Below are 18,964 nucleotides of genomic sequence, written 5' to 3' on the forward strand. Positions count from 1 at the left end.
AGAAATGATATGCTAGAAGAGGTAAAGATTCTGAAATGGTGCTGCTACGATCTTGACTTTGCCCCAAATAAGATGGATGCCAACTATAAGGGATGGGTTAGCCGGGGTCTCTCCTCATATTGTACCTTGTTCAACCAGACAACGCTGAAGAGCTTCCAGATGTTGAAAAGACTACATGGTCTCAACAATAGTGACTTTTGAGGGTCTAAGGACAGAGGATGTTGCTACGATGACATGTAAAGCCCTTTGAGACAAACTGTTTGTAAAAACAGGCTATACAAATAAAATTGCCTTGCCTTGCCTTGCCTTTTTAAGATTTCTTCAGGTACGCAACCACCTAAACAGCACTATGTTAAGAAATCAAAAGGCGTTGGAAAACAGTTTATTAAAAGTGTTTATCAGTGCTTATAGGACAGATTCTATGCTTAAAGTCATCTCTAGACTTTATAGAGGCCTGCAGGAAATAAAAACAGTGAATACCACATATATAAAACAAAAATGTGACAGGGAAACCAACAGCTGCCTTTCAGAAGATACCTGGATTAAATATTGTGAATTTCAGTGGAGGATATCATGCTCAAACACATGGAGATCTTTCGGCTGGAAGTGTCTCAGATATTTCATTACACCTGCTCAGCATGGCTACCATACAGGATCTTCTAGCTGTTAGAGGATGTGTCGTTCTCAGGAAGCCAATCACTACCATTTGTTCTGGGCCTGTCCAAAAATTGTTATTTTCTGGCGCAAGGTTTATTCAGAACTAGTAAAGTTATTTAGAACTGACATTACATTTAACTGGGACAAACTTCTTTTTGGGCTGGTACACTCAGCTAATGTAAGTGTGAAAAATAAATATTTATTTGGAATACTGAGTCTAGCTGCTAAAAAAGCAATTACAAAGAAATGGCTCAAACCAGACGTCCCATCTATAGATGAATGGTATGATATTATTTACAATGTGTATGTAATGGAAAGAATCACTTTTTCAATGAGGTTCCAGCAATCTAAATTCAATGACATCTGGAAGCAATGGAAAATGTACGCTTTTAATATTTTTTTTCTTATATTTGACTAAAATGAACTAACCATTATTTCTGCAATATTAGCAAAATGACTCATGAAATATCAAAAAAATATTCAAAATAATACTAAAAATTAAGTACTTAATGTTTATCAATCATAAATTCAATATAAAAAGCACAAAAACTGCCAATCTAGGTCATATATCTATGATGGAAAACAATCTGCAGTGGTCGCACCACATGATAATTGGTCGCACCACATGACATTTTCAAGTTCGGTCAAATATTACTAAAACAAGATTAGCTACATAAACAAAGCTGGCTAGCTTTTCACAAAAGGACACTATGGAATTTATAATTAAAATAGATATTTGTGGAAAAAACTTAAATTAATTGTTTTTTTTCGGTCATACCACATGATATCCAAATGTGGCAACAACATTACAGCCGTTAAAAAGGTTCTATTTTTTTTTTTTAAATGAGAGAGCCACAAACCTTCTTTCTGCTTCCATAGCTCTATGACAAAATGGTGGATGATACAACTCCCTGTCCATGAGTAGATTTCAACATAAAAGTTCCAATAGTGGTCATTTCTTGATGGTCGCGCCACATGATATTTAATGAAATGGATATGAGCGGACAAAGTTTATTTGTATATTATGAAAGAAATATAACTGCAAAAGCTTTGCAATTGTGTACAGGAATACAAAACACTTTGTAAATTATGCCAAATAGGGCAGAAAATAAATTGTAATAGATTTTCAATAATTTCAAATAAGTTTTCAAAACAGCAATCAGGGCTGGACGGTCGCACCACATGATATTTTGACACTTTAAATTACAAAAAAATTAGAAATAACTCCTGATTTTTGAAAAGTTGAAGTGACTACATATATGGGAGACATACTACATATAGATTAGTATATTTTTGTACATTTAAACCTTTTTTCAACTTAAAAAAATACAGCCGGACAGAATATTTAGGCGTCACGTCATTGACCCAACTATATTTGGAACTGACATTACATTTAACTGGGACAAACTTCTTTTTGGGCTGGTACACTCAGCTAATGTAAGTGTGAAAAATAAATATTTATTTGGAATACTGAGTCTAGCTGCTAAAAAAGCAATTACAAAGAAATGGCTCAAACCAGACGTCCCATCTATAGATGAATGGTATGATATTATTTACAATGTGTATGTAATGGAAAGAATCACTTTTTCAATGAGGTTCCAGCATTCTAAATTCAATGACATCTGGAAGCAATGGAAAATGTACATTTCCCTGAAACGCCCTTCTTTTGTTTAAGCTTTTTTTCTATATCAAGTTGTACTTGATTGGTTAATTACTTTGCTGTAATACTGTGACAGAAAACACCCCGTGTTCATGTTGTTACTTTATAAAATGCTTTGTAAAAGGAAAAACAATAAATATAAAAAAAATTTAAAAATAATTCACTCAATAACATGCAAAGTCATTGTTAAAACATGTCACACGTGTTAGAAATAAGGTTCACCCTATAAACACATGTGAATATCTTGTCACTCACCGACAGAAACTCAACAGGAATGTGACGATCAAAGCTGCAAACGGGCGGTCGATGAAGGCCCTGAAGGTTTTCACAGCAGCTTTATGGTACATGAAAGAAGATGCACTGGAAACTATCCAGACCATCACACAGGGGAGGAAATTCATTGCCTCTGACTTCACCTGGGTGCTGACTGTCCCCGCCATCTGGGATCCTTCAGCTAAACAGTTCATGAGAGAAGCTGCAACTGAGGTAACGCTGAAAACATCAAGTGTTGGTAAATGTGCAGTAAAAGTTTTGGTTTTGAGAAGGACTGATCAGTTTTTCTCTTGAACATTCAGGCTGGTATTGTAACCGAAGAAACTAAAGACAAGCTGCTCATTGCACTGGAGCCAGAGGCAGCCTCAGTCTGGTGTAAGAAGCTGCCAGCTGAAGGTTTCATCACACTAAACCATGGAGGACACAGATTAGACCAGAAACCAGGAACACAATATGTTGTTGTTGATTGTGGAGGTAATGTGTGTGTTTATTAGTGTGACTGCTGAAGCAGTCACACTATTGTTCTTCTGTTCGGCCATTTTCTTCCGCCTTTTTACGGTCTTCTTCTAGTCCTTCATACTTTGTGCTATTTCAACAATTAAAATATTTTTTAAATGCAGCCAGGGAGCTCTCTGCTCTCATTCAGCCCAATGCATTTTTTTCACAGCAGCAGGAGAAGGAGCTCAACTTTGTAACTTCTCCCCAACTCTGTCTGTAGTCCAGTTGGTAAGGAGGTGGCTGCTTGCCAACCCCAAGGTCACTAGTTCGAATCCAGGCTGAGCAATCTTGTTATGTGATGTTGAATTCTGCTCCCCTCCCCCACCCTCTATTGGTTACAGGTGTTCGTTAAGGGACGCATTAATTGCTTCTGCCACCGTTTGCAGTACATCATCACATTACAATGGCAACATGCTTATGTCTGTGCTCTCTGTGGCGAAGTGGCAGAGTAAAGGTTTACTGATCATGAGGTCATGGGTTCGATTCCTGCCTCATTCATGTCGTACTTTCTGCTAGAGACTTCATTCAAAGACCCACTCCCGTGGAAATTGTGTTTTTTGAGCTTTTCACATGTTCCTGTGGCATTTTTCTTGTGTTAGAGCACATATCAGCAGAAAAGGAAGTGCAAAATTGCATTTCTGAGTTTTTCTGCCTTCAAACTGCTGTGAACCAATGGCAGACTCAAACTGGCAGTTTCAGGGAGACTGGAGCTGACGTGTCACAGCTCCAGGGGAGGGCACTAGTGCTACAAGCTGCCGCCCCGTTCTTCATCTGGCTCAGAGGTGAAAGGCTTGGCAGCTCGGTGTAGCTGTCAAGGTATAATAGGTATAGCTCACCTGGTAGAGCAGCTTGCACTGTGAGCAAGGACTATGCTCCAGTCTGGGATCGAATTCCAGTGTAGAGTTTTACACTAAATGCGCTGAATCTGTAATTGTACAATGTCCAGCTGTCAACAACCGGGGGGTGGGGTGCGAGGAGGTGGCTGGGCGGGTGCAAAACAGCGCAGTCTCCGCCCACCCCCCAGAGGTGAATTGCTAATGTGCATGGCTAATGAGCTGGTTTTAAAATGGCCGAAAAGGGTCGCGGGAGTGGGACTTTAAGCATCATTGAAAAATCTCACATTCATCAAAGTCTCAACCTCTACTTCATCGGAAGTGTTGGAATGGCCTAGTGGATAAGGTTCCTGCCATCCAACCACAAAATCACAGGTTCAAATCCCACCTGAGCAGTCTTGTTAGTGTGTCAGCCACTTTGAACTTTAACCAATACCACTTGGTCTGGTCACATGATCAAACTTGATAATGCATATGCGCCCCCACCTATTCTCTTTACCTCTTTCAATCTTGGTTTGTGTTAACATGTTTCTTGTTTATACCACTGCACTAAGATTGATTTGCACTGGAACTACAGCTTTGGGCTCATTAACTTCAGAGTGAGACAGAGTGCAGTTCATCAACAGACAACAGTCTCTGCAACTGTGTGTACACTGTGGCCTAGAGGCAGAGTGAAAGTCTGCTGACCATGAGGTTGTGGGTTCGATACCTACCTTGGTCAACCATTTGAATGGTGATCACTGCTTTCACTATTTGCTAATTCTGCAACAGCGTTCAGCTGCTTTCAGCATTCACACGCATTTCCATCAGGAAATGCTGTTTGGCCATTTTCTTCCGCCTTTTTACGGTCTTCTTCTAGTCCTTCATACTTTGTGCTATTTCAACAATTCATATATCAAAACGTGCAGCTTCTTTTGAACTTTATCGGCATTACTTTTCTCTTTTTAACTATTTATACTTTTTCAAATATTTAACTTTTTCTGATTTTTTTCAGCTTTATAATGTGTGTGTATTGCGTCTAACGAGCAGAGCTAGAGTGGTGTCAGAGTGTAGAGAGGCAAAAAAATATTCTAGAGTTTTTCTGGCTAAACTGTCAGCACGGCCACAAATTAAACTCTAGACAAATTATTTTCTCCAGTTTTGTAGCCACACTTGTCTTCTGGCTAAAATTCTGGTCAAAAATGCAAAGAGACTTAGATAATAATTTTAAATATTTTTTAAATGCAGCCAGGGAGCTCTCTGCTCTCATTCAGCTCAATGCATTTTTTTCACATCAGCAGGAGAAGGAGCTCAACTTTGTAACTTGCTGTTAAGTGCTTTTTAATTCATTTTAATTCACCAAAAAATAGTCACAGGTCACAAAAAAGTCCTCTCCTTACTTGGTGTGGCTAATTTATATTAATTTCTTTTTGTTTTAAGCATCATTGAAAAATCTCACATTCATCAAAGTCTCAACCTCTCTTCTTCACAACTCCACTGTAGTAGTAGTGTAGTGTAGTGTAGTAGTGTAGTGTAGTGTAGGGGTTAGGGTGGATGCTTGCCAACCCTAAGGTCACTGGTTCGAATCCAAGGGAAGACCTCTTGTTATGTTATGTTGAATTCTGCTCTCCTCCCCCGCCTTCAATTGGTTACAGGTGTTTGTTATCTCCTTGATTACTCATACCAGTTTGCAGAACATCATCACATTACAATGAATGACAACAGTTTTGAAAGCAGTGTGCTCTCTGTAGCCGAGTGGCAGAGTAAAGGTTTAGTGATCATATGGTCATGGGTTCGATTCCTGCCTCAGTCTTTTCACTTCATTGCTTGACTTTTGATTCCAATTATTCAGCTGTCATTGGACAGTCTTTGATTCCTCATAGTATAAAGCTCATTGTAACTCAGGTTCTCTGTGGCCATATGGTTAGTGCTCAGCCTGAAATTCACAGACATCTCTAGACAAATTATTTTCTCCAGTTTTGTAGCCACACTTGTCTTCTGGCTAAAATTCTGGTCAAAAATGCAAAGAGACTTAGATAATAATTTTAATTAAAGCCGCAAGCGGCGATGGCGGGCCCTCGCTCGCCCATGCCACCGCGGGGCCTGAGGCACGCCGGGGCTGTGGCGCGGAGCAGAAATGGAGAAAAAACCTGGAAGGAGGCCAAAAATGCAATGTTTCGTTCATCCACCAGGGGGCAGTCACCGCATGTGGTCTGGTGCGTTCAGGGGCCGCCCCTCATCACTCATGTGAAGTTTGGAGTGAATCGGACAAAGCATGAGGGAGTTATGAGCAGTTAAAGGTTCGTCCACCAGGGGGCAGTAATGGGATGCGTGCAGGTGTGTTCAGGGTCAGTCCCTCATCACACATGTGAAGTTTCGTGGAAATCGGACAAAGCATGAGGGAGTTATGAGCAGTTGAAGGTTTGTCCACTAGGGGGCAGTAATGGGATGCGTGCAGGTGTGTTCAGGGTCAGTCCCTCATCACACATGTGAAGTTTCTTGTAAATCGGACAAAGCATGATGGAGTTATGAGCAGTTAAATGTTTGTCCACTAGGGGGCAGTAATGAGATGCGTGCAGGTGTGTTCAGGGGCCGCCCCTCATCACACATGTGAAGTTTTGTGGAAATCGGACAAAGCATGAGGGAGTTATGAGCAGTTAAAGGTTTGTCCACTAGGGGGCAGTAATGGGATGCGTGCAGGTGTGTTCAGGGTCAGCCCCTCATCACACATGTGAAGTTTCGTGGAAATCGGACAATGTTGATGCAAAAAATGGCACTTCCTGTTTCCACTAGGGGGCAACATGAGTGAGATCGCCTATGAGCATATGGAGACGTTGAGGTCGTGACCCTTGACCTGTGTATCAATTTTCATGATGATACGAGTTCATTAAAGCCATCAAAAAGCCAAACGTATTTTCATGGCGAGGAATTGATGGTAGCCACGCCCCCACAGGGACGCCATTACTCGTAGCTTCACAGTCTTCATAATGTAGCTTCACCAACTGGTTCTGCATGTTTTAGAAGTCGAATGAAGTTGATGGGGTCAACTATGTATTTTTAATGAATTTTAGTTCACTTCCTGTTACCACCGGGGGGCGCTATGAGCAACGTAGGCAAATAATATGTCGGATCGTTCAGGGTCTCGCCATAGATTTTTGCACCAAGTTTGAAGCGTCTACGATCAACTATGTGGGCATGAGAGCCGTTCGTATTTACATGGCGAGCACCGAAACAGTCGCCAAACTTGGGGGCACGCCAGAGGCCAAGCCCTTTGAGCTACAGACCTGCGGAGCACAAGATAAGCTCAGCTAGGTATGACGATGTTGCGTACCTAATTTCAACTTGATCGGGCGAACGCTGTGGGAGGAGTTCAGTTTAGGCGGGAAAAATCAAAACCAAAATGGCCGACTTCCTGTTGGGTTGAGGTCATGAGGTCAAGAGGCTTTTTTGCATATCTGGGTATAATACATATGTGTACCAAATTTTGTGAGTGTAGGCCAAAGTTAGCAAAATTCCCTATGGGCATTTTTGGACTTTGTAGGGGGCGCTATTCCGCCATTTTGCGTCGACCGTGTGTGACAACTCAAAAATATCGAATTTCGGATCCGGCCGGACGCCCATGCAAAAGTACACGCATTTTCGCCTTTGGGAAAGGGGTCAAAATGGCGTTTTAAGAGCGCAAGAATAATAATAATAATTAAAGCCGCAAGCGGCGATGGCGGGCCCTCGCTCGCCCATGCCACCGCGGGGCCTGAGGCACGCCGGGGCCGTGGCGCGGAGCAGAAATGGAGAAAAAACCTGGAAGGAGGCCAAAAACGCAATGTTTCGTTCATCCACCAGGGGGCAGTCACCGCATGTGGTGTGGTGCGTTCAGGGGCCGCCCCTCATCACTCGTGTGAAGTTTGGAGTGAATCGGACAAAGCATGAGGGAGTTATGAGCAGTTAAAGGTTCGTCCACTAGGGGGCAGTAATGAGATGCGTGCAGGTGTGTTCAGGGTCAGTCCCTCATCACACATGTGAAGTTTGGTGGAAATCGGACAAAGCATGAGGGAGTTATGAGCAGTTAAAGGTTTGTCCACTAGGGGGCAGTAATGGGATGCGTGCAGGTGTGTTCAGGGTCAGTCCCTCATCACACATGTGAAGTTTCGTGGAAATCGGACAAAGTATGAGGGAGTTATGAGCATTTAAAAGTTTGTCCACTAGGGGGCAGTAATGGGATGCGTGCAGGTGTGTTCAGGGTCAGCCCCTCATCACACATGTGAAGTTTCATGGAAATCGGACAATGTTGATGCAAAAAATGGCACTTCCTGTTTCCACTAGGGGGCGAATGAGTGAGATCGTCTATGAGCACATAGAAACGTTGAGGTCGTGACCCTGGACCTGTGTACCAATTTTCATGTTGATACGAGTTCATTAAAGCCATCCAAAGGGCAAACGTATTGTCATGGCGAGGAATGATAGCCACGCCCCCACAGGGACGCCATTACTCGTAGCTTCACAGTCTTCATAATGTAGCTTCACCAACTGGTTCTGCATGTTGTAGAAGTGGAATGAAGTTGATGGGGCAAAGTATGTACATTTTCAAAATTTAGTACACTTCCTGTTACCACCGGGGGGCGCTATGAGTTACGTGGGAAGTTAATATATCAGGACGTTCAGGGCGGAGCCATCATCATGTCCAGCAAGTTTGAAGTTGATTGGATGAAGTATGTGGGCGTGAGAGCCACACGTATGGACATGGCGAGAACGCCAAAGTCTGATGAGCGCTGGCAGCCACGCCCTTTGACCTACGGACTCACGGAGCACAAGATAAGCTCAGCGAGGTCTGGAGATGTGGTATACCTAATTAGAACTTGATCGGGCGAACGCTCTGGGAGAAGTTAATTTTAGGCGGGAAAAATCAAAACCAAAATGGCCGACTTCCTGTTGGGTTGAGGTCATGAGGTCAAGAGGCTTTTTTGCACATCTGGGTATAATACATCTGTGTACCAAATTTTGTGAGCATAGGACAAAGTTAGATAGCAAAATTCTCTATGGGCATTTTTGACTTTGTAGGGGGCGCTATTCCGCCATTCTGCGTCGACCATGTGCGACAACCCAAAAATATCGAATTTCGGATCAGGCCGGACGTCCGTGCAAAAGTATACGCATTTTCGCATTTGGGAAAGGGGCGAAATTGGGGCACGAAATGTCGGAAGAATAATAATAATAATTAAAGCCGCAAGCGGCGATGGCGGGCCCTCGCTCGCCCATGCCACCGCGGGGCCTGAGGCACGCCGGGGCCGTGGCGCGGAGCAGAAATGGAGAAAAAACCTGGAAGGAGGCCAAAAACGCAATGTTTCGTTCATCCACCAGGGGGCAGTCACCGCATGTGGTGTGGTGCGTTCAGGGGCCGCCCCTCATCACTCGTGTGAAGTTTGGAGTGAATCGGACAAAGCATGAGGGAGTTATGAGCAGTTAAAGGTTCGTCCACTAGGGGGCAGTAATGAGATGCGTGCAGGTGTGTTCAGGGTCAGTCCCTCATCACACATGTGAAGTTTCGTGGAAATCGGACAAAGCATGAGGGAGTTATGAGCAGTTAAAGGTTTGTCCACTAGGGGGCAGTAATGGGATGCGTGCAGGTGTGTTCAGGGTCAGCCCCTCATCACACATGTGAAGTTTCGTGGAAATCGGACAAAGCATGAGGGAGTTATGAGCAGTTAAAGGTCCGTCCACTAGGGGGCAGTAATGGGATGCGTGCAGGTGTGTTCAGGGTCAGCCCCTCATCACCCATGTGAAGTTTCGTGGAAATCGGACAATGTTGATGCAAAAAATGGCACTTCCGGTTTCCACTAGGGGGCCACATGAGCGACACCCCTATCAGATGGAAGAGGTCTCCACCCTGGACCTGTGTATCAAATTTCATGATGATACGAGTTCATTAAAGCCATCAAAAAGCCAAACGTATTTTCATGGCGAGGAATTGATGGTAGCCACGCCCCCACAGGGACGCCATTACTCATAGCTTCACAGTCTTCATAATGTAGCTTCACCAAGTGGTTCTGCATGTTTTAGAAGTGGAATGAAGTTGATGGGTCAACTATGTATTTTTAATGAATTTTAGTTCACTTCCTGTTACCACCGGGGGGGCGCTATGAGCGACGTAGGCAAATAATATGTCGGATCGTTCAGGGTCTCGCCATAGATTTTTGCACCAAGTTTGAAGCGTCTACGATCAACTATGTGGGCATGAGAGCCGTTCGTATTTACATGGCGAGCACCGAAACAGTCGCCAAACTTGGGGGCATGCCAGAGGCCAAGCCCTTTGACCTACGGACTCACGGCGCACAAGATAAGCTCAGCTAGGTCTGGAGATGTGGTGTACCTAATTTCAACTTGATCGGGCGAACGCTGTGGGAGGAGTTCGTTTTAGGCGGGAAAAATCAAAACCAAAATGGCCGACTTCCTGTTGGGTTGAGGTCATGAGGTCAAGAGGCTTTTTTGCATATCTGGGTATAATACATATGTGTACCAAATTTTGTGAGCGTAGGACAAAGTTAGCAAAATTCCCTATGGGCATTTTTGGACTTTGTAGGGGGCGCTATTCCGCCATTTTGCGTCGACCGTGTGCGACCACTCAAAAATATCGAATTTCGGATCCGGCCGGACGCCCATGCAAAAGTAGACGCATTTTCGCCTTTGGGAAAGGGGTCAAAATGGCATTTTAAGAGCGCAAGAATAATAATAATAATAATAATTAAAGCCGCAAGCGGCGATGGCGGGCCCTCGCTCGCCCATGCCACCGCGGGGCCTGAGGCATGCCGGGGCCGTGGCGCGGAGCAGAAATGGAGAAAAAACCTGGAAGGAGGCCAAAAATGCAATGTTTCGTTCATCCACCAGGGGGCAGTCACCGCATGTGGTGCGGTGCGTTCAGGGGCGGCCCCTCATCACTCATGTGAAGTTTGGAGTGAATTGGACAAAGCATGAGGGAGTTATGAGCAGTTAATGGTTCATCCACTAGGGGGCAGTAATGGGATGCATGTAGGTGTGTTCAGGGTCAGTCCCTCATCACACATGTGAAGTTTCGTGGAAATCGGACAATGTTGATGTAAAATATGGTACTTCCTGTTTCCACTAGGGGGCGAATGAGTGAGATCGCCTATGAGTACATAGAAACGTTGAGGTCGTGACCCTGGACCTGTGTACCAATTTTCATGTTGATACGAGTTCAATAAAGCCATCCAAAGGGCAAACGTATTGTCATAGCGAGGAATGTTAGCCACGCCCCCACAGGGACGCCATTACTCGTAGCTTCACAGTCTTCATAATGTAGCTTCACCAACTGGTTCTGCATGTTTTAGAAGTGGAATGAAGTTGATGGGGTCAACTATGTATTTTTAATGAATTTTAGTTCACTTCCTGTTACCACCGGGGGGCGCTATGAGTTACGTGGGAAGTTAATATATCGGGACGTTCAGGGCGGAGCCATCATCATGTCCAGCAAGTTTGAAGTTGATTGGATGAAGTATGTGGGCGTGAGAGCCACTCGTATGGACATGGCGAGCACGCCAAAGGTTCTTGAGCCTGGCAGCCACGCCCTTTGACCTACGGACTCACGGAGCACAAGATAAGCTCAGCTAGGTCTGACGATGTTGCGTACCTATTTTCAACTTGATCGGGCGAATGCTGTGGGAGGAGTTAAGTTTAGGCGGGAAAAATCAAAACCAAAATGGCCGACTTCCTGTTGGGTTGAGGTCATGAGGTCAAGAGGCTTTTTTGCATATCTGGATACAATACATATGTGTACCAAATTTTGTGAGCATAGGACAAAGTTAGCAAAATTCCCTATGGGCATTTTGAAAATTTAAAGGGGGCGCTATTTCGCCATTTGGCCCCGCCCATGTGCGACAACCCTATCAGATGTAAATTTTGGGCCGTCTGCACATGCATGCAAATTTATATAACTTTCTGAGCATGGGAAAGTCCCCAAAAATGCGATTCATTTCGCGTAAGAATAATAAAAATAATAATAATAAACAGCGCGATTTCAATAGGGCTTTCGCTGGGCGACTTGCAGTCGCCGCTCGGGCCCTAATAATAATAAACAGCGCGATTTCAAAAGGGCTTTCGCTGGGCGACTTGCAGTCGCCGCTCGGGCCCTAATAATAATAATAAACATTACAATTTCAATATAGCATTTTTCCCCGGGGGTCTTCCATACCACATGATTACTTGATTACTTGATTACTTTGGGGTCACTTGCACTTTGGGGTCACTTGCACGTTGGGGCATGAACGAATTTCAATAGGGCTTTCGCCAGGCGACTTGCAGTCGCCGCTCGGGCCCTAATAATAATTAAAGCCGCAAGCGGCGATGGCGGGCCCTCGCTCGCCCATGCCACCGCGGGGCCTGAGGCACGCCGGGGCCGTGGCGCGGAGCAGAAATGGAGAAAAAACCTGGAAGGAGGCAAAAAACGCAATGTTTCGTTCATCCACCAGGGGGCAGTCACCGCATGTGGTGTGGTGCGTTCAGGGGCCGCCCCTCATCACTCATGTGAAGTTTGGAGTGAATCGGACAAAGCATGAGGGAGTTATGAGCAGTTAAAGGTTCGTCCACTAGGGGGCAGTAATGGGATGCGTGCAGGTGTGTTCAGGGTCAGTCCCTCATCACACATGTGAAGTTTCGTGGAAATCGGACAAAGCATGAGGGAGTTATGAGCAGTTAAAAGTTCGTCCACTAGGGGGCAGTAATGGGATGCGTGCAGGTGTGTTCAGGGTCAGTCCCTCATCACGTATGTGAAGTTTCGTGGAAATCGGACAATGTTGATGCAAAAAATGGCACTTCCTGTTTCCACTAGGGGGTGAATGAGTGAGATCGCCTACCAGCATATGGAAACGTTGAGGTCGTGACCCTGGACCTGTGTACCAATTTTCATGTTGATACGAGTTCAATAAAGCCATCCAAAGGGCAAACGTATTGTCATGGCGAGGAATGGTCGCCGCGTCGCCACACGGACGCCATTACTCGTAGCTTCACAGTCTTCATAATGTAGCTTCACCAACTGGTTCTGCATGTTGTAGAAGTGGAATGAAGTTGATGGGGCAAAGTATGTACATTTTCAAAATTTTAGTACACTTCCTGTTACCACCGGGGGGCGCTATGAGTTACGTGGGAAGTGAATATATCGGGACGTTCAGGGCGGAGCCATCATCATGTCCAGCAAGTTTGAAGTTGATTGGATGAAGTATGTGGGCGTGAGAGCCACTCGTATGTACATGGCGAGCACGCCAAAGTGAATTGAGCGCTGGCAGCCACGCCCTTTGACCTACGGACTCACGGAGCACAAGATAAGCTCAGCTAGGTCTGGAGATGTGGTGTACCTAATTTCAACTTGATCGGACGAACGCTCTGGGAGGAGTTAATTTTAGGCGGGAAAAATCAAAACCAAAATGGCCGACTTCCTGTTGGGTTGAGGTCATGAGGTCAAGAGGCTTTTTTGCATATTTGGGTATAATACATATGTGTACCAAATTTTGTGAGCGTAGGACAAAGTTAGCAAAATTCCCTATGGGCATTTTTGGACTTTGTAGGGGGCGCTATTCCGCCATTTTGCGTCGACCGTGTGTGACAACTCAAAAATATCGAATTTCGGATCCGGCCGGACGCCCATGCAAAAGTACACGCATTTTCGCCTTTGGGAAAGGGGCGAAATTGGGGTTTTAAGAACGCAAGAATAATAAAGAATAATAATAAACAGCGCGATTTCAATAGGGCTTTCGCTGGGCGACTTGCAGTCGCCGCTCGGGCCCTAATAAACAGCGCGATTTCAAAAGGGCTTTCGCTGGGCGACTTGCAGTCGCCGCTCGGGCCCTAAATATTTTTTAAATGCACCCAGGGAGCTCTCTGCACATCATCACATTACAATGGCAACATGCTTATGTCTGTGCTCTCTGTGGTGAAGTGGCAGAGTAAAGGTTTAGTGATCATGAGGTTGTGGGTTCGATTACTGGTTCAAATCTTGCCTCATCAACAATTATAGTGAATTATTTTCCCAGTCGTCCTCTGTTGACTTCTGATAACTTGCTTCATGTTGAAACTGCTGCTCTCAGCCTGAAATTCACAGAAATTTTCATTCTAAGTCTTACTTGGTGTGGCTAATTTCTGCACTTTCCTTACCTTTTTTTTTAAAGCAGGAGCCAGTGATCCTCTTATTAAAGGTTTTCTTTGCCACTCACAGACTGTCTCTGCCTGTAGCCTAGTGGTTAGCTTGCTGAGCTGGAGACCCGAAGGTTACTGGTTCAAATCTTGCCTCAATAACAATTATAGTGAATTATTTTCCCAGTCGTCCTCTGTTGACTTCTGATAACTTGCTTCATGTTGAAACTGCTGCTCTCAGCCTGAAATTCACAGAAATTTTCATTCTAAGTCTTACTTGGTGTGGCTAATTTCTGCACTTTCCTTACCTTTTTTTTTTAAGCAGGAGCCAGTGATCCTCTTATTAAAGGTTTTCTTTGCCACTCACATACTGTCTCTGCCTGTAGCCTAGTGGTTAGCTTGCTGAGCTGGAGACCTGAAGGTTACTGGTTCAAATCTTGCCTCAATAACAATTACTCACAGAAATTTTCATTCTAAGTCATTCAAGCTTGACTCTCAAGCTTTCTTGATGTCAGAGTGAGACAGAGTGCAGCTCATCAACAGACAACAGTCTCTGCAACTGTGTGTGCACTGTGGCCTAGAGGCAGAGTGGAAGTCTATTGACCATGAGGTTGTGGGTTTGAGTCCGACCTTGGTCAAACATTTGTATGGTGATCACTGCTTGCACTATTTGCTAATTCTGCAACAGCGTTCAGCTGCTGTCAGCAGTCACACCATTTCCATTCTTGGAAATGCCTTTTCTAGTTAGTGTGACTGCTGAAGCAGTCACACTATTGTTCTTCTGTTTGGCCATTTTCTTCCGCCTTTTTACGGTCTTCTTCTAGTCCTTCATACTTTGTGCTATTTCAACAATTCATATATCAAAACGTGCAGCTTTTTTTGAACTTTATCGGCATTACTTTTCTCTTTTTAACTATTTATACTTTTTCAAATATTTAACTTTTTCACAAAAAATCTCACATTCATCAAAGTCTCAACCTCTCTTCTTCACAACTCCACTGTAGTGTAGGGGTTAGGGTGGATGCTTGCCAACCCTAAGGTCACTGGTTCGAATCCAAGGGAAGAACTCTTGTTATGTTATGTTGAATTCTGCTCTCCTCCCCCGCCTTCAATTGGTTACAGGTGTTTGTTATCTCCTTGATTACTCATACCAGTTTGCAGCACATCATCACATTACAATGAATGACAACAGTTTTGAAAGCAGTGTGCTCTCTGTAGCCGAGTGGCGGAGTAAAGGTTTAGTGATCATATGGTCATGGGTTCGATTCCTGCCTCAGTCTTTTCACTTCATTGCTTGACTTTTGATTCCAATTATTCAGCTGTCATTGGACAGTCTTTGATTCCTCATAGTATAAAGCTCATTGTAACTCAGGTTCTCTGTGGCCATATGGTTAGTGCTCAGCCTGAAATTCACAGACATTTTCATTCTAAGTCATTCAAGCTTGACTCTCAAGCTTTCTTGATGTTGACAGTGTGCAGATCATTAACAGACAACAGTCTCTGCAACTGTGTGTGCACTGTGGCCTAGAGGCAGAGTGGAAGTCTAATGACCATGAGGATGTGGGTTCGATTCTGACCTTGGTCAAACATTTGTATGGTGATCACAGCTTGCACTATTTGCTAATTCTGCAACAGCGTTCAGTTGCTATCAGCAGTCACACCATTTCCATTCTTGGAAATGCTTTTTCTAGTTAGTGTGACTGCTGAAGCAGTCACACTATTGTTCTTCTGTTTGGCCATTTTCTTCCGCCTTTTTACGGTCTTCTTCTAGTCCTTCATACTTTGTGCTATTTCAACAATTCATATATCAAAACGTGCAGCTTTTTTTAAACTTTATCGGCATTACTTTTCTCTTTTTAACTATTTATACTTTTTCAAATATTTAACCTTTTCTGATTTTTTTCAGCTTTATAATGTGTGTGTATTGCGTCTAACGAGCAGAGCTAGAGTGGTGCTAGAGTGGAGAGCGGCAAAAAAACATTCTAGAGTTTTTCTGGCTAAACTGTCAGCATGGCCACAAATTAAACTCTAGACAAATTATTTTCTCCAGTTTTGTAGCCACACTTGTCTTCTGGCTAAAATTCTGGTCAAAAATGCAAAGAGACTTAGATAATAATTTAAAATATTTTTTAAATGCAGCCAGGGAGCTCTCTGCTCCCATTCAGCTCAATGCATTTTTTTCATAGCAGCAGGAGAAGGAGCTCAACTTTGTAACTTGCTGTTAAGTGCTTTTTAATTCATTTTAATTCACCAAAAAATAGTCACAGGTCACAAAAAAGTCCTCTTCTTACTTGGTGTGGCTAATTTATACTAATTCCTTTTTATTTTAAGCATCATTGAAAAATCTCACATTCATCAAAGTCTCAACCTCTCTTCTCTTCAACTCCACTGTAGTGTAGGGGTTAGGGTGGCTGCTTGCTAACCCTAAGGTCGCCGGTTCGAATCCAACGGAAGAATTCTTGTTTTGTTATGTTGAATTCTGCTCTCCTCCCCCGCCTTCAATTGGTTACAGGTGTTTGTTATCTCCTTGATTACTCATACCAGTTTGCAGCACATCATCACATTACAATGAATGACAACAGTCTTGAAAGCGGTGTGCTTTCTGTAGCCGAGTGGCAGAGTAAAGGTTTAGTGATCATATGGTCATGGGTTCTATTCCTGCCTCAGTCTTTTCACATCATTGCTTGACTTTTGATTCCAATTATTCAGCTGTCATTGGACAGTCTTTGATTCCTCATAGTATAAAGCTCATTGTAACTCAGGTTCTCTGTGGCCATATGGTTAGTGTGTTAGGTGTTGTGCTATTTCAACAATTCATATATCAAAATGTGCAGCTTTTTTGAACTTTATCGGCATTACTTTTCTCTTTTCTTTACCCCTCAAATATTGTCTCTGTCTGTAGCCTAGTGGTTAGCTTGCTGGTCTGGAGACCTGAAGGTTGCTGGTTCAAATCTTGCCTCAACAACAATTATAGTGAATTATTTTCCCAGTTGACTTCTGATAACTTGCTTCATGTTGAAACTGCTGCTCTCAGCCTGAAATTCACAGAAATTTTCATTCTAAGTCATTCAAGCTTGACTCTCAAGCTTTCTTGATGTTGACAGTGTGCAGATCATTAACAGACAACAGTCTCTGGAACTGTGTGTGCACTGTGGCCTAGAGGCAGAGTGGAAGTCTAATGACCATGAGGTTGTGGGTTTGATTCTGACCTTGGTCAAACATTTGTATGGTGCACTATTTGCTAATTCTGCAACAGCGTTCAGTTGCTATCAGCAGTCACACCATTTCCATTCTTGGAAATGCTTTTTCTAGTTCTTACTACTTTCCGCCTTTTTACGGTTTTAAACTAGTCCTTCATACTTTGTGCGATTTCAACAATTCATATATCAAAACGTGCAGCTTTTTTTGAACTTTATCGGCATTACTTTTCTCTTTTTAACTATTTATACTTTTTCAAATATTTAACTTTTTCTGCAAATTTTTTCCCATAGGAATGCATTGAAAACGTCTTCAAACTTTTAAAATCTTCTTACTACTTTGAACCTCTAAAACTTCAGCATACTTTCTCCCACAGACTCCATTTGTCTTTTAAATTGTAGACAAACTTTTAATCTATTCACATATTACTCAGCTTATTAATATCTTCAACAGTTTCTGATATGTGGCCGTTTTAAAATCATTAAAATTTTCGACAAAATCCAACTTTATAATGGTTGTGTATTGCGCTTAACGAGCAGGGCTTAGAGTGAGTGACATCATTGTTAGAGTGAGAGGGATCGAAAAAACATTCAGGATTTTTTCTGGATAAATTGCCAGCACGGCCACAAATTAAACTCTAGACACATGATTTCCTCACTGGTTTGTAGCCACACTTGTCGTCTCTCATTTGATGTGCTCAAAACAGCAGACAGACTTACAGAATTGTCTCTATGAGCCTAATTGTGCAGCTAGACCCGCTCCAGTGGCTCATCCACTTCAATATAAAAGTAGGAGCTGATTTTTTTAGAAAAGCAGAAATGCCCCCCTTTTCTACCTTGCGATTCTGAGAAAAGTTTTTGCCCTACAAACATTTAATGCACATCAATGTGCTCAGGAAGGTCTCCTCTCCCAGTAGTCATGGCCACATTCTGATAAGAGTTACGGTTCTCTTTTTATGGGCTGTTTTGGGAAGCTGCACAGAGCTCAAATCTCTCTGCTCTGCTCTGCTCTGTGTGCAGTTGGTCCAGCTGTAGTGGCCAGCTCGTTATCAAAGTCTATTTATAGAACAGGTCAGGTGCAGCCTGGCCGCTCGTTAAGATGTTTTTAAACACAGCCCCACACACACACATGATAAACCAGACTGACAGAGGATGTCCACGCACAAACACAGGCATCACACTCACACAGACACACACAGACACTCACACACAGTCACACATGCACGCATACACAAACAGACAAACACACAAACACAACACTGTTCCACACAGTAAAATGTAAGCAGTTAGTTGAGTCGCCATGGTAACTTCTGAGGGCAGGCTGCCACGCAGGTGTAATCAATCAGATCATTAGGGAGAGAGGAGTTCTGTGGCGCTTATCAACAGTTTTACTTTCTGCACATGTACACGCAGGCAGAGAGACCGTCAGACTCACACACCCAGACACACACACACAGGTTTTCAGCTCAAATTCATCAGCCTCTCAATTATTTACAGGTGGAGCCTGGGATATAGGATGCAGCTTTTAACATGTGTCAAATCTATCTATCTATCTATCTGTAGGTTCCTAATCAATGAAGCCATGAGCTTGATGCTCTCCTCCCTCGTAACATCCACTTCAAAGGCAAAAAAACCTCCACACGTTCTTTCGTTCCTTTTCATAGTTTACTCCAAAAATAAAGCAAGATACAATCCAGCATGATGAAAATAAAAAAGGCCAGAGCAAAATATCT

The 18,964-nt window shown here is 43.4% G+C and overlaps 1 protein-coding gene across 1 annotated transcript in view; it reads left to right on the forward strand.

Moving 5' to 3' along the window:
• LOC146965751 (heat shock 70 kDa protein 12A-like) overlaps nt 1-18,964 on the forward strand; it is a 41,672-nt gene that overhangs the window by 13,049 nt on the left and 9,659 nt on the right. Inside the window, exons 2-3 of the mRNA XM_085765503.1 lie at nt 2,579-2,803; nt 2,893-3,064. Of these exons, the coding sequence (XP_085621629.1) occupies nt 2,579-2,803; nt 2,893-3,064 (397 nt within the window). The remainder of the gene's footprint in view (nt 1-2,578; nt 2,804-2,892; nt 3,065-18,964) is intronic.

Source organism: Trachurus japonicus, chromosome 21 (genome assembly GCF_045865225.1).
Source record: "Trachurus japonicus isolate A0001 chromosome 21, Traja_1.0".
Classification (NCBI taxonomy): Eukaryota; Metazoa; Chordata; class Actinopteri; order Carangiformes; family Carangidae; genus Trachurus; species Trachurus japonicus.